This window comes from Rhinopithecus roxellana, chromosome 6, assembly GCF_007565055.1.
Source record: "Rhinopithecus roxellana isolate Shanxi Qingling chromosome 6, ASM756505v1, whole genome shotgun sequence".
Taxonomy (NCBI): Eukaryota; Metazoa; Chordata; class Mammalia; order Primates; family Cercopithecidae; genus Rhinopithecus; species Rhinopithecus roxellana.
The window spans coordinates 49,497,117-49,513,475 of NC_044554.1; the positions used below are offsets into that span (position 1 = coordinate 49,497,117).

General features: G+C 51.8%; 1 protein-coding gene across 1 annotated transcript; it reads left to right on the top strand.

The window, feature by feature from the left end:
• Window positions 1–493: 493 nt before the first annotated feature.
• On the top strand, window positions 494–16,359 carry EPHA1 (EPH receptor A1). The gene is made up of 17 exons (XM_030931872.1): window positions 494–655; window positions 1,698–1,765; window positions 8,091–8,372; window positions 9,646–10,048; window positions 10,285–10,440; window positions 10,750–11,094; window positions 11,245–11,372; window positions 11,623–11,773; window positions 12,035–12,131; window positions 12,347–12,405; window positions 13,195–13,320; window positions 14,200–14,385; window positions 14,522–14,583; window positions 14,690–14,896; window positions 15,345–15,494; window positions 15,804–15,997; window positions 16,281–16,359. Exons 1-17 carry the CDS (start codon window positions 574–576, stop codon window positions 16,357–16,359), a joined length of 2,775 nt encoding a protein of 924 aa, XP_030787732.1. The 5' UTR covers window positions 494–573.

The window sequence follows — 16,359 nt, forward strand, 5'->3', positions numbered from 1 at the left end:
CCAGGTCACACCAGCTCTCCCTGAAGACTCAACTAACGTGCTCCGATGACTGGGCTTGCTTCCTCTTCTAACCTCCAGATGCTTCACTGCGGGTTGTATCCCACTTTGCACTGTGGTCATCCAAGCCTCCCCTGCTAGAGGGTGAAGATGTGACTCTTACCCCTGCCTTCTCCGGTCCTATTACCCAGCTCTGGGGTCTGCAGAAAGAGAGAAAGAGGAATATAGGAGTGTAATTCAAGTCAGAGGTAGAATTAGGTTAAAAGCTGGATCAAGACTGGGTTGAGTTTAGGATTAGAATTGGGAAAAGGTTCATCAATTCTTAATCCCACCTACTAGGCGGCGCCCGCAGTCTCATTAGGGTCAAGACGCCTCCGGTTCTTGAATTTGATTACCAGTCTAGCAAGTTTTTTTCCTGCCCTGCTGTCCCTTTAAGAAGGTGAACCAGGTGAGGCCGGGACTCCGCCCCCGGCACTGGCCCCGCCCCCCTCCCCCGCCCGGCCCGCCCGGCTCCCCCAGTCCCTTGCGACCAGACCCTGCCGTCCAGGCCGCTGTCCCAGGTCCCGGCCCGGAGCCATGGAGCGGCGCTGGTCCCTGAGGCTCGGGCTGGTGCTGCTGCTCTGCACCCCGCTGCCCCCGGGGGCGCGCACCAAGGAAGGTACCGACCCCCGCCCTCGCGACCCCGCCCCCGCGTCCCCACCCCCTCCCGGGGCCAGGCCAGCACCCCCCTGCAGAAGCCGGCATTCCTCAGGAGGCCCTGTTCCCAGCGACCCTCGCCAGCTCTCTCGCTGCGCCCGACCGCCGGGCTATCGACTGGCCAGGCCCATCTTTGGTCTTTAACCCCAAGCGGCTGCTCTCCCGGGTCAGTCACCCCAACTCCCGCAGGCCAGCAATCGGCGCCTGGAAGTGAGGAGGGAGTTCCTGACCCTTGCCAGAAAGCAGCACCTGCACCCGCACCGCTGCCTGCATTCCCAGATAGTTCCAGCTTCAGGTGTCCACCCCAGAGTTCTGAGCCCTTGGAAGTTGAAGGTGGCAAGTCGCCTTCTGCCAACCTAGGCCAGGGACAGAGGGACCCGCCTCCGGGGGAAGGGTTAGGACTGACGCCACAGGGGTTCCCAGTTGTCCGAGTCGAATATTCCATGTGAAAGCTGGAACACCCTCTCCGGCCCTACTCCCCACCACTTCCCAGGCAGGGAGCTGTGCCTCTTCTCCCCACTTCACGGTTCTGATCACTGGCCAGGTCAGGCCAAAGCAGGCTTCGGACACTGGAGGTGAGCCTCCCTACCCACGAAACCACTTCCGAGGTCCCGGTCCACCCTACCCACTCCTGGCTAGCATAGGTGAGCTCCTCCTGCCCTGCACCCGTTCCAATCCTGCAGCTGATGGGTGCCCCAGGCCGCAGCAGCCTGGGTAACTAAGAGTTTTGTGGGGCTGCTCTTAATGCATTGACTTTGGTGAAAGACCCAGCCCTCCAAACCTTGTCCCACTCTGCCTTCCTTCCTTCACACACAGAAAGAGTGAAATCCCTGGAGCTCTTCACTCCTCAGTCCTGACCCCTTTTTCTCCCCTAAGTCTCAGGAAGTCACAGCTTTTAGGAACAGGATGTTGCAGCCTGGGGCTGGGGCCCCAGAATGAGGAATGTGAGCTGCAGGGGCACCTCCTCCCCCAGAGGTGACAGACTTCTTTTCTCCCACTTTCAGTTACTCTGATGGACACAAGCAAGGCACAGGGAGAGCTGGGCTGGCTGCTGGATCCCCCAAAAGATGGGGTAAGTGTCAGGGGAGGGAAGGATCTTGGAAGACTCCTGAAGGCCAGTGGGAAATGGGGTGGAGAGGTGGGTGGAGGAACAGAGAAAAGAGCAGGAAAAACTGGAAGTGTCTCCTCAGGGAGGGGGAGAGGAGGCTGAGTCAGAGCCTCCTGAATGGGACAAGGGGTGGGGGGGTCAGACTTCACCCCAAGATGAACGCTTGAATGGCCTGGCTCCTCCAGTGAATACTTCGGAATATTGTGAATGCAAGTTGATACTTGTGAGGGGGAGAGGAGCTCACATACCCAGGGAGAGAATGCACCATGCTGGGGACAGTTGAAGACTGAGACCAGTGCTTTGCTTGGGGAGGGACAGAAAAGGCAGAAAAGCATCCTCAATCTGAGATCCATTCATCCCAATGAAGTTGCATTGATAGGTTTCAGGGGCTGGGGAAACCCCATGAAAGTGTACTCTAAATTCTGTATATGTAAGCGGGCATTTTTTTTCCCTAGAGAGGCCAGCCAAAACTTTCATCAGATTCTTCAAAGGGTCTTTGACTCCTCCAAAGTTAAAAGCTGCTCCCCTAAACGTTTCTGAGCCCTTAACTCATCCTCCACACCTCCTCAGGCTGACTCCATGCACACCATGCATTCCAGCTGTTCGAAAGGGTCAGAGCTTTTTCCAATTCCCTTCCTTCCTTGGATGTTCCTAAGACTCAGTGAACAGGTTGTGGGGTGAGTCCGAGACAGCATATTCAGACTCAAATGCAGAGAGCACCTCTGATGATGTACGAAAACTCAAACTCAGTTTTTTCCTACTGCACTCTCAACACAGATCACTTCGGTGACCTGTGGTCACCAAAATGCGTGGAGGGATTCCTCCTGCCTGCAGTGAGTTCTCTGGCAGATTCTTCACTGGACAGTAGCTAAGTGTCCTCTAATCTTATTCAGTTCTTACTCTATCTACCTGGAGATAGCCTCAGGTTGAGGGCCCAGCCCCACAAAACTGCCCCCCTCTAGACACCAATCACAAGTAACAGGTTGCCCCCTATACTTCTGTTCCATCAGATGTAATCAGGTTTACCTGACCACCCTCCTCGGGTTCAATTAGTTTGCTAGGATGGCTCTCAGAACTCAGGGAAACATTGACTTACGTTTACTGGCTTATGATAACGGATATTACAAATGATACCGTGAACACCAGATGGAATAGCTGCATGGGGTAAGGTATATGTGAAGGAGGAGAGCCACCCTGCAGCAACCTAATCATCTTTGGCTGTCCAGAAGCCCTCCAAACCCTGTCCTTAGGGGCTTTTATGGAGGCTTCATTACATAGGCGTGATTGATTAGATCATTGGCCCTTGGTTATCAGCTCAACCTTCAGCCTCTACCTTTCCTGCAAGTTGGGGGTGGGGTTGAAAGTCCCAACTCCAATCACAAGGTTGCTTCTGCCACCCAGGCCTCCCCGACCCCAGTCTAGTTCCCATCCCCGTCAGTCAGCTCATTAGCATATAAAAAGACATTTGTCGCTTTGGGGATTTTGAGCGTTTTAGGGGTTGTTTGCCAGGAAATGAGAACAAAGACCAAATATATATTTTACAATTCACAGCGCCCTTTCTGCCAGCAGCACAGCTGGCCACAGAACCACAGGGGGCTGCCTAAGTTACTGGAGCATCTACAACTCTGGCTCTGGAACCCCTTCTCTCAGGGTTTCCTTCCTTACCCCAGTACTTGAGACTTCAATCCAGCCTCTGTTTCTGGGGTCAGGGTTACTTGCTTTCTTTCCCTCTGGGTCCTACAGTCCTGGCTCCATTCTCTGTTCTCTGTTCTCCCACAGAGTAGCCTGTAATTAGAGCTAATAGACTAAACCATAGTGGATCCTCCAGGAGGGGCTGTTTGGAAGATCCAGCCCTATTAGGTGACTTACCTCATAAACCAGCTAATCACCCACAGTGATAGCTGCAGGTCCATCTGCTGGCTCCCATGGGCCTTCCGTGGGCCGTTGACGCCTCCACCCAAATAACTCTTTCCTAATTTGACTGGAATGGCAGCAAGGCCCCTTTCTCAGCTCAGACAAAATAGTCCTGCATGCTGGGAGGGCAAAGAGACAGCCAGCAGTCACACACTCCCACTATCTACCTTGTCCCCCTCCTTCTCCCCATCTTTTCAAAACACACACACACACATGCACATGCAGGCGTTCAGGTCCAGAATGCACCCATGTGGCAGCCAGCAGCGCCTGAGTGATAAGCAAAAGGATCCTTACTGCTGACCCTGGACAGCTGGCTCTCGCCCATCTGTCACTCTTGGAACTGGGAGAGGGAAGTCACAGCTGGGAACATCTGCTTCTCCTGGCTCCAGCTGCAGCCGCGGCAATCTGGCTAATGAGCTGCACATTAACCACCCGCCACCCTGTCCACCTGACCCCCGCCAGTGCCTTCCACTTGGGCTGTCCCAGCACAGCCTTCCTTAGGAGCAGACTCTTGGTGCCTTTTTCATTCCAGCTTCCTTGCCTTTTAGATACCCCTTGCCCAATCTTTGAACACCCTAACATAATGCAGAAATGTGTGCTTCATAGCAGCTTCTGTTTCTGCCCCACCTCACCCCAAATTTTTGATTAGTGATTTTTTTTGCCTTTTCCCAGAGCTGAGGGTAGAGATGAGGGCCCCTGTATTATAATGGAGTAAAAACCTGGGGAAAGTGAACTTTCTAAGGGCCTCAATCTATTCTGCATTAAATTACAGGGTTGCAACAAAAATATCAATAGAATACTTTATAGAATTTGAGAGCTTTTGAAAATTTATCTGACAGAGGAAATACTTAAGAAGGTCGAGGGCTGGGCACGGTGGCTCAAGCCTGTAATCCCAGCACTTTGGGAGGCCGAGACGGGCAGATCACAAGGTCAGGAGATCGAGACCATCCTGGCTAACCCGGTGAAACCCCGTCTCTGCTAAAAAATACAAAAAACTAGCCGGGCGAGGTGGCGGGCGCCTATAGTCCCAGCTACTCGGGAGGCTGAGGCAGGAGAATGGCGTGAACCCGAAAGGCAGAGCTTAGAGTGAGCTGAGATCCGGCCACTGCACTCCAGTTTGGGCGACAGAGCGAGACTCTGTCTCAAAAAAAAAAAAAAAAAAAGAATGGTTGAGAAGAGTTTTTGAAGAATGAAATGGGAGACTTGTCTGACAAGCAGATATCAGAACCATCAGCTATAACTAAAACATATGGCTTGCATAAGGTCACTCAGGTTAATGGGACAGAATAGAAAGTCCAAAAACAAGCCGACATATATGAGATTTTAGTATGTGATAGCATTGGAATTGCAAATCAATATGGAAAGTAACAACTAGTCAATAAACTGATAGTTAAATATGCATCATTTTTAAATAAAAATATAAAGATATATCTCTCCATTATACACAAAATTCATTCTAAGAAAGCTAAAATCTAAACCTAAAAGCCAACCTACACAAACCTTAGGAGAAAACATAGATCATTATAATCTTGAGATAGGAAAACTTCCCAAGTAAAATATACAACCCAGAAATCATGAAGGGAAATACTGTAGATGTGATTATGGAAGAAATTTAGAATGTATGTCCACATCAAAACATCATTAGCAAAGCTAACTGGTATGGCAGACAGGGAGAAAATATTAGCAACATACATTTGAAGGAAATGATTCATGTCTATAATATGTTTAAAAAAAAACTCATCCAAATGAATAATCAAAAGACAATAGAATGTCAAAAAAAAAAAAAAAAAAGACAATAGAATCTCATGCAAAGGTTATAGACAGATAATTGCATAAACATGCCAACAGCCAATGAACAAAAGAGAAATATACAACTTCCTCCTCTAAGAAATGTAAATTAACATGCTAAGAAGCTGTATTTTGACCCTAGGATTGGCAGAAAGCAAAAAGGTTATTAATATTCTTTGTTGATGAAGTTTTGAGAAAATGAGCCCTCTTGTGTTGCTGGTGGAAGTGTAAATTGATAAACCTTTTTTGGAAGACAATTTGACAGTATCTTGTAAAACTTCTAGTATGTCTACCCTTTGATATGGCAGTTCCATGGAAATCTTACATCAATCTGTACATGATTTCTTTAAAAAGAAAAAAAAACTAGAAGATGTCTAAATATCCAACAATAGGTGAATGACTAAATAAATTATGGCCTTCTCTACAATGGAGTATTACTTATCGTTTGCTAAAGAAAAAAAAAAAGTAAGATAGCTCTACATACACTTTTGTGGCTGTCTTTCAAAGACTTTTTTGAGAGGTAGTCTCGCTTTGTCGCCCATGCTGGAGTACAGTGGCAAGATCTTGGCTCACTGCAACCTCCACCTCCTGGGTTCAAGCAATTCTCCTGCCTCAGCCTCCCAAGTAGCTGGAATTACAGGCAGGTGCCACCATACCCGGGTAATTTTTTTGTATTTTTAGTAGAGACGGGGGGGGGTTTCACCCTGTTGGCCAGGCTGGTCTTGAATTCCTGACCTCAGGGAATCTGCCTGCCTCGGCCTCCCAAAGTGCTAGGATTACAGGCGTGAGCCACCACTCCCGGCCCTCAAATACTTACTATTTGTGAAAACAGAAAGTAGGTTACAAAATAACACTTGTGTGATCCCGTGTTGAAAGCAAAACTCAGAAACATTCAAGCAGTTCTCTGGAGGCATTGAAAATGGTCTGGAAAGTTTTGCTAAAAATTGTTGAGAGTGGCTTCCTCTGAGAATGAGAGTGGAAGGATGAGGGTGAGGGAATTAAACTTTTTTCTGTGTAAGTCTTTACTTTTTGACTTTTCACAATAAGCACACAGAGGTATAATGATTAAGAGCATGAATTCTGGAGCCCAGAATGCCTGGCTTATTTTCCAGCTCTGCCTCTCCTAGCTGAATACCTTGGCAAGTCACTCGACCTCCCTGTGCCTCAGTTTCCTCGTGGAAAGTGTTTAAACTGGTGACTGGGCCACAGTAAGCACTATGTTAGTGCTAGCCATTAATATTACTAAGTTTAAAAGTTCTTTTCAGATAGAAGAAGCTAACAGCCTGGCCAACATGGCAAAACCTTGTCTCCACTAAAAATACAAAAAATTAGCTGGGTGTGGTGGTGCATGCCTATAATCCCAACTACTCAGGAGCCTGAGGTGGGAGAATCGCTTGAACCTGAGTAGCAGAGGTTACAGTGAGCCAAGATTATGCCACTGCACTCCAGCCTGGGCGACAGAGTGAGACCTTTGCCTCGAACAAACAAACAAAAAGTTAAGGGGAGTATCAAGAAGTCCAGCCAAATCTGTCAATTGTTGATTTTGATGATGGCTATAATTGAAATATTGGAGAAGGTGAGAATCCCCTTACAGTTCCGTGCTTGTTCTTACCCTCCAAATCTAAGGGGTTTTAATAATTAAAAATAAATCTTGGCCTGCGTGTGGTAGCTCACACACTTTGGCAGGCCAAGCAGGAGGATCATCTGAGTCCTGGTGTTTGAGATCAGCTTGGACAACGTAGTAAGACCTCATCTCTACTTAAAAAAATAAAATAAAAGGCCGGGCGCGGTGGCTCAAGCCTGTAATCCCAGCACTTTGGGAGGCCGAGATGGGCGGATCATGAGGTCAGGAGATCAAGACCATCCTGGCTAACACGGTGAAACCCCGTCTCTACTAAAAAAATACAAAAAACGAGCCGGGCGTGGTGGCGGGCGCCTGTAGTCCCAGCTACTCAGGAGGCTGAGGCAGGAGAATGGCGTGAACCCGGGAGGCAGAGCTTGCAGTGAGCTGAGATCCGGCCACTGCACTCCAGCCTGGGCGACAGAGCAAGACTCCGTCTCAAAAATAAATAAATAAATAAATAAATAAATAAATAAATAAATAAATAAAATGAAATAACCCAGTGTGTTGGCAGACACCTGTAGTCCCAGCTGCTTGGGAGACTGAGCCCAGGAGTCTGACGCTATAGTGAGCTTTGATTATGCTACTGCATGGCCAACAGAACGAGACCCTGTCTCTGAAAAACAAAAAAACTCATCAATATGCTCTTGAACAAACAGAAGGGTTTTGTAAATGAGCTTTGCCTTGGGGGTACCTGACAGCTCTGCTGATGAAATAAGGGACCAGACTAACTGAAGGGACCAGGATCAACTGGGGATGTTAAGAGACTCTTGTCTTACCCATCTTATAATCAAATAAATCCCCAACCCTAAACACTCAGTCTACTATCCTAGAGCTGAGGGGTGGGGAGAGGCAGGACAAGTAGCATAAACCTGAGGGGCTCTGACACAGCTGCTTCTCCATCAGCTCTAAAACCAAGGGTTTTTAAACCAAGTCTAGTCCCTGACTCTGATTCCCTCCTTGCAGTGGAGTGAACGGCAACAGATACTGAATGGGACACCCCTGTACATGTACCAGGACTGCCCAGTGCAAGGACGCAGAGACACTGACCACTGGCTTCGCTCCAACTGGATCTACCGTGGGGAGGAGGCTTCCCGGGTCCACGTGGAGCTGCAGTTCACCTTGCGGGACTGCAAGAGTTTCCCTGGGGGAGCCGGGCCTCTGGGCTGCAAGGAGACCTTCAACCTTCTGTACATGGAGAGTGACCAGGATGTGGGCATTCAGCTCCGACGGCCCTTGTTCCAGAAGGTGCTGCTTCCCTCCATGCCATCTGGGTCCTGGTGCAGATCCCTGCCAGGCTTCTTATTGGGTGCCAGAGAAGGTTGCAGAGACAGGAAGAAGGTGCAGAGGTAGAATCATGAAAAGCATTTGGCACTTGAGGCCTGGGGATGGTGGCTTGTGCCTGTAATTCCAGTGCTTTGGGAAACCGATGTGGGAAGATCACTTGAGGCCAGGAGCTTGAGACCAGCCTGGGCAACATGGCAAAACTTCATCTCTGCAAAAAATTAAAAATCACCTGGGCATGGTGGTCCATACCTGTAGTTCCAGCTACTCAGGAGACTGAGGCAGGAGGATCACTTGAACCCAGGAGTTTGAGGCTGCAGTGATCTGTGACTGTGCCACTGCACTCCAGCATGGGCAACAGAGCAAGATCCTGTCTCTAAAGAAACAAAGAACAATGTGGCATTGGAAATCAGAAGGGCTGAATTTTGAGTACCTTCTCTGCTGTGCCCTGACTTCGGGGATGTCATTTAACCTCTCCAGCTTTTGTTGCCTAGTCATAAAATAGTGACAGTAATAGGGCTAGCTATATCTATTTTATAGGCTTTTATAAGCATCCACTGAGATCACAGGATGCCATGGTGGAGGGGGGAAGTGTAGCACAGAGTTATTCAGCCTTTTCCTATCGATACCCGTGATGTTCATGAGCAACCTACTCCGTTAGTATCACTGGAGTCACGTAGCAAGACAATTCCCTGCAGGCTAGTACTCTCTAACACATCTCTTTCTTTCCTACTCAAAAAAACATCCTGGGATGCAGAAGAGGAAGGAGCATTTTATGATATGATGTGCTCTTGTTTCTTTCCAAAGAGAAAATGTTGTAAAATTTGTTACTAGTAAGAAACTGATAATGACATGCTCTATAACTCATCATGTTATTGGCACTGGGTTTAGGGAATGCCTCTGAATAGTAAAAATGTTATGGACTGTAGAGTCCCAATGCCTGGATTCCAGTCCTAGCCCCATGATGTGGTCACTGTGTGATCTTATACAAGGTCTTTAACTTCTATTAGCCTTGGTTTCCTCATCTATTAAATAGAGACAATAAGCCATCCTGCCTCATAAGAGGATTGCATGAGCTAAATAGCATAATGCACATAACTGCTTAGCCTGGCACCTCACACATACAAAGCTCATTGTTCATGGTTGTGTAAAGTATTAAGCAAACAATTGTTTCTGTTATGTGGGAAAGAAGCAGGACTTTGCCATTGTTCCCCTTTCTTCCCCACCCTCTACCCAGGTAACCACAGTGGCTGCAGACCAGAGCTTCACCATTCGAGACCTCGCATCTGGCTCCATGAAGCTGAATGTGGAGCGCTGCTCCCTGGGCCACCTGACCCGCCGTGGCCTCTACCTCGCTTTCCACAACCCAGGTGCCTGTGTGGCCCTGGTGTCTGTCCGGGTCTTCTACCAGCGCTGTCCTGAGACCCTGAATGGCTTGGCCCAGTTCCCTGACACTCTGCCTGGCCCCGCTGGGTTGGTGGAAGTGGCAGGGACCTGCTTGCCCCACGCGCAGGCCAGCCCCAGGCCCTCAGGTGCACCCCGAATGCACTGCAGCCCTGATGGCGAGTGGCTGGTGCCTGTAGGACGGTGCCACTGTGAGCCTGGCTATGAGGAAGGTGGCAGTGGCAAGGGATGTGTTGGTAAGAATGGAGGCGGTGAGAACCTGAGGAACCACTCGGGAGGATTGCAGGAGTACCCCGGCAGAGAAGGAGGCCAGTGCTCTGCCTCAGTGGGTTTTTAACCTGAGTGTCCCAGAGCTGCAGACACACACATGCAGAGATGTTTCCAGTAGAAGGGATTGGGGCAGGAAGGGGTAGTGGTGGTCTGCCTGTAAAAACATTTACAGAACCACTGCTCTGCTGCGTTCTCTCTCCAGCCTGCCCTAGCGGCTCCTACCGGACGAACATGGACACACCCCATTGTCTCACGTGCCCCCAGCACAGCACAGCTGAGTCTGAGGGGGCCACCATCTGTACCTGTGAGAGCGGCCATTACAGAGCTCCCGGGGAGGGCCCCCAGGTGGCATGCACACGTGAGTCCAGGGGGTGGGGCGTGACCATCTGGAGGGAGGGGCTGGATCTTCGCTGAGATTTTGTCAGGGTTGGATTTTTCCAGAGTCTGTCAGATATTGGAGATGGTCCAGGGTGTCAGGCACTTTTAGCCCCTGCCCTGGCACCCTGCTCTCCCTAGAAGAATGCAGAGATGTAGTCAAACCCAGTAGAAATCAAATCTCCCTAGGAGGACTTCAGAGGACATCGAGGATTGGGTGGTGGAGGCCGGGGACCAGCAGCTTGGGTGACAGCGTGGTTGGCTTCTACTGATGGCTCCTCTTCTCCCACAGGTCCGCCCTCGGCCCCCCAAAACCTGAGCTCCTCGGCATCAGGGACTCAACTCTCCCTGCGCTGGGAACCCCCAGCAGATATGGGGGGACGCCAGGATGTCAGATACAGTGTGAGGTGTTCCCAGTGTCAGGGCACAGCACAGGACGGGGGGCCCTGCCAGCCCTGTGGGGTAGGCGTGCACTTCTCGCCAGGGGCCCGGGGGCTCATCACATCTGCAGTGCATGTCAGTGGCCTTGAACCTTACGCCAACTACACCTTTAACGTGGAAGCCCAAAATGGAGTGTCAGGGCTGGGCAGCTCTGGCCATGCCAGCACCTCAGTCAGCATCAGCATGGGGCATGCAGGTGAGAGGCTGAGAGGGGCTGGGACAGGGACCTGGCTTAAGAAGGGCTTAAGACCACAGGGACAGATTGGTGGGCAAGAAGCCATAGAAAAGTTACTAAGGTTATTTCCTTTTTCCTTACATATCCAACCTTATTCCTCCGGACCCCCAGAGTCACTGTCGGGCCTGTCTCTGAGACTGGTGAAGAAAGAACCGAGGCAACTAGAGCTGACCTGGGCGGGATCCCGGCCCCGAAGCCCTGGGGGGAACCTGAGCTATGAGCTGCACGTGCTGAACCAGGTCAGGATGCTACTGAGAGACGGTCTTCAGTGTCCGTGCCCAGGCACACCCCAACATTCCTAGCCTGGGGTGTGGGGTGGGAGGAATCCACCCGAAGTCCACTGTGTGGCTTTCTCAGGACAAAAGGCTGTGAAGAACCCTGTCCTAACCATTCTGCTCTCCAGCCCCTCCCCATGTGCTCTGATGCTGTCCATCACATCCACCCGGCTCTGGTTCAACACTGCCCGCTTAATGCAACTCCAACCCACAGGATGAAGAACGGTACCAAATGGTTCTAGAACCCAGGGTCTTGCTGACAGAGCTGCAGCCCGACACCACATACATCGTCAGAGTCCGAATGCTGACCCCACTGGGTCCTGGCCCTTTCTCCCCTGATCATGAATTTCGGACCAGCCCACCAGGTGGGGTATCCTGTGTTCTGCCCCAACACACATACACCTGTTGCCCCACTGAGGCAACTCAGCTCCTGTTCCACATAGTGACCCTTCCTCTTCCTCTACACACATGCACACACATTCCCTTCTCCCGGGGTAGGGGACAGACACCGATCTGATGCATACTGAAAGATCTGACCCTAGGTGTACCCAGGGCCCTGTCCTTTAACCCCCCTCATTTCTACGGACTGTGAGTCCCAACACTTCCTCACCCCTTTGTGCCTACAGTGTCCAGGGGCCTGTCTGGAGGAGAGATCGTAGCTGTCATCTTTGGGCTGCTGCTTGGTGCAGCCTTGCTGCTGGGGATTCTCGTTTTCCGGTCCAGGTGCCAGCTTCTGCCCCCTCCCCAACCACCAACCCTGGGTCAGAAGCCCCTGACTGCAGCCCTAACGACCCTCCCATCCCCTAGTACCAAAGCTCAGTGAGTCCTCACACCCATCCTGCACTCCCACCCCATTTCTGGGGAAGATTCAGCCAGAGTCCCTCGGACCCCTGAGGTGGTCCTGGGGCCCTGAAGGAGCTGGTCCCCAACCCCCGCAGGAGAGCCCAGCAGCAGAGGCAGCAGAGGCACCGTGACCACGCCACTGATGTGGATCGAGGTGAGCTGGGTGCACCTGCGTATGTCCCCACATGTGTGTGCACACCTGTGTGTGTGTGTGTGTGTGTTGGGAGGTGCCACTGGGAAGGGATCAAGGGACATAGTTGCTAGGCCAACTCTGGGGGGACATGTGGGGTTTGTTGTCCCCGGAGCTCTTGTGTTTTGCTACCTAATTAACTTTGGTTAATTAACTTTGTACTGATGCCCCCCAGTGGCTCTGATGCAATTTTCTGTTAGCGTCCGTTCGCTGCTGGTGCGGCTGTCTTGTCACCTTGGGCTCTGGACAGCCCTCCCCATCCTGGAGGCCAGGCCTGTGGGCCGAGGCCAGGCGGGAGGAGGATTGATGTCCTCAGAGGCTTGTGAGCTTCCTGCTTGTCACCTCATTAGGTGACCCACAAAGGGGAGAGTGAGTGGTCCATCTGGGCAACTGGGGTGGGAGCCAGGCACGGCTCTGTCTGGGAATGTGAACGAGGTGCGACTGACCAGAGTAGTTGGGGACCGGGCGCTGAGAAGATTGGGCAACTCAGGCAGCAAATATGCTCTTTGGGTTTGGATCCTGGCCACCGCCCTGGACCTTGTGAAGTAAGGACAGCGGAGCTTGGAGCATAGACAGGGAGAAGAAAGGCTTAGTTGCTAAATGGAGACTTTCTCCCACCTCAGCCCAAACAGGAGTCACCTTGGGAAACAGGGAGGTGTGGAGAAGTGTGTGGTCTGCTGCTGGGCCTTCTCCTGATCCCCATACTCCTGAGCCCTGATGTTGGTACTCCCCAACCCCCTGTTCTGCCCATAGAGGACAAGCTGTGGCTGAAGCCCTATGTGGACCTCCAGGCATACGAGGACCCTGCACAGGGAGCCTTGGACTTTACCCGGGAGCTCGATCCAGCATGGCTGATGGTGGACACTGTCATAGGAGAAGGTGAGTCCTGCTGTGCACCACAGCAGGACCCCCCCTGTGGGGCAGCACAGAGCCACCAGCAGGCCCCTTCCTTCCAGCGCTTCTCTGGGGAGCCCAGCTGGCTTCTCTGGTCCAAAAGTTACCAGATGGACTCACTCTCTGCTCTGCTCTGTATCCTCTTTGAACCATTGTGTTCTTGTTAAAAACCCCTCATCAGGTGCCCTGGAGCAACCCCTGTCTCCTACACACTTGCTTCTGTGGTTTTGGAGTTTCTCATAAAGGGCATTGAACACATTGTTTCATCCATAGAAGTGTTGCTGTGCTGAGGGCCCGGATGTTCTCTGATAATGCCCAAATGTAGGAGCCATTCCCTCCCTAGCCTGGCATTCCACCCTATCAGAGGCCCAGTGTCCTTGGGCTGCCCTGATCCCTTGGGTCACCAGAGGAAATGGGTCTCAGTGGAGAACAAAGCTTGGTGGTGTCCTTGCCAATTGTGCAGCTGAGCCAGGCGAGCTGGGACCAGAGGAGCTCACAGAAGAGAGGCGGCCATAGCCAGCGTCCCTGCCACTTGGGTACTAGCCCCAGACTGGCTTGTTCTTCATGAGCACGGCCTAGTCCCGCTCCACAGGGTTCATTCACCCTTCGGTTACCAAGCGCCTATTGTGAGCCAAGAATTGTGCAAACACTGGGAGACAGTGGTGAACAGGTCACAGCATTGCACTCCAGCTCCAGACTCTGACCTTCCCCAGGAAGGACAGCCCACGCCCTGTCCCAGGAAGGGCACTCCATGCTTCTGATTCTCCAGAAAAGAAAAGGGCCAGAGGACTGGAGGAGTTGCTGCCTGTCGCCTGGAGGAGCCCTGCAGTGCATCGGGCCACAGCCTATTTTCTTTCTACCCAGGAGAGTTTGGGGAAGTCTATCGAGGAACCCTGAGGCTCCCCAGCCAGGACTGCAAGACTGTGGCCATTAAGACCTTAAAAGACACATCCCCAGGTGGCCAGTGGTGGAACTTCCTTCGAGAGGCAACTATCATGGGCCAGTTTAGCCACCCGCACATTCTACATCTGGAAGGCGTCGTCACAAAGAGTATGAGGAGCGCTCTCCCTCAGCTGGGGGTGGGAAATGCAGGAAGGAGGGGCGAAACCACTGAAAGTGGAGGGAGGATGTGCGGCCAGGGGCAGGAAGCCTGCTTCTGAGTGTGATACGTGTGTCTGTGTCTCAGGAAAGCCGATCATGATCATCACAGAATTTATGGAGAATGGAGCCCTGGATGCTTTCCTGAGGGTGAGGAGGGCAGAGGACTAGCTGGGGAGGGGGATGCACCATGGTGCCCTGGGCACTGGGAGGAGACCCGGCCCATTCCCTGACTCACCCGCTCACCCTGCTACAGGAGCAGGAGGACCAGCTGGTCCCTGGGCAGCTAGTGGCCATGCTGCAGGGCATAGCATCTGGCATGAACTACCTCAGTAATCACAATTATGTCCACCGGGACCTGGCTGCCAGGAACATCTTGGTAAATCAAGACCTGTGCTGCAAGGTGTCTGACTTTGGCCTGACTCGCCTCCTGGATGACTTTGATGGCACATATGAAACTCAGGTGAGAGCCCGGTACAAACCCAATGCACATTCACATTGCCCCATAACATGCCATTCACACAGTCACGTGCATAAAGACTTGGCCAGGCGCAGTGGCTCACACCTGTAATCTCAGCACTTTGGAAGGCTGAGGTGGGTGGATCACGAGGTCAGGAGATCGAGACCAGCCTGGCCAACATGGTGAAACCCTCTCTCTGCTAAAAATACAAAAAATTAGCCAGGGGTGGTGGCGCGCACCTGTAGTCCCAGCTACTCGGGAGGCTGAGGCCGGAGAATCACTTGAACCCAGGAGATGGAGGTTGCAGTGAACCGAGATTGTGCCACTGCACAGCAGCCTAGCAACAGAGGGAGACTCCGTCTCAAAAATAAAAATTAAAATAAAATAAGCAAAAGACTCGTGCTCAGGTGGACACCATAACTTTCCGTCCCTGACCCATGTGCCTTCTTAGGGAGGAAAGATCCCTATCCGTTGGACAGCCCCTGAAGCCATTGCCCATAGGATCTTCACCACGGCCAGCGATGTGTGGAGCTTTGGGATTGTGATGTGGGAGGTGCTGAGCTTTGGGGACAAGCCTTATGGGGAGATGAGCAATCAGGAGGTGAGCCCAGAATATCCTTCCTCATCTCATCTCCAACTCACACCTCTTATTCCCTCCCAAGGTCCTCCCATGGCCTTTTCCTGCAAATGTCTTTATTTATTGATGACCCTTGGTTTTTCTGTACTCCTGGCTCCTCTGGTCCTTTACCTCATGCCCTGTTCTCTTTACTGCTCCCACCCTGATCCTCCCACTGTGATCCTCCCATCCTGCCTAAAATCTCCACTGCAATTATCTTGTGTGACCCTCGGTTTCTCATGGGCCTCCAGGTTAGCTTGCTACTCTAGAGCATCCTCCTGTCCTGCCGTGCAGGTTATGAAGAGCATTGAGGATGGGTACCGGTTGCCCCCTCCTGTGGACTGCCCTGCCCCTCTGTATGAGCTCATGAAGAACTGCTGGGCATATGACCGTGCCCGCCGGCCACACTTCCAGAAGCTTCAGGCACATCTGGAGCAAATGCATGCCAACCCCCACTCCCTGCGGACCATTGCCAACTTTGACCCCAGGTAACCATGTGGGGGAAGGACTAGGGAACCCAGAAGCAGTGCTAGGAGAGTGGAAATGGGCATTCAGCCACATCCTCCGAGTGCTGGGCCTGGGGAGCTCTGGACCAAGTCCAGTGTATGAGGCAAGACCACAGACGTGCCCTTGGAGAAAAGTCCAAGAGGTCAGCTTTAGATCATGCATATTTGCAGAAAATCAGTTACATCTGGGCCCCGGTTCCCTCACTTCACCTGGGCTCGAGGTTGGGGGGTCCCATCTTTTCCCTTCTCTGGTTGCTTCACCTAGGACACTCCCGGAGTCATCCTTGCCAATCCCACTGCGTTGTACTGTGGCCCAGTCTTGGGATGCATCCTCTTCCCCATAG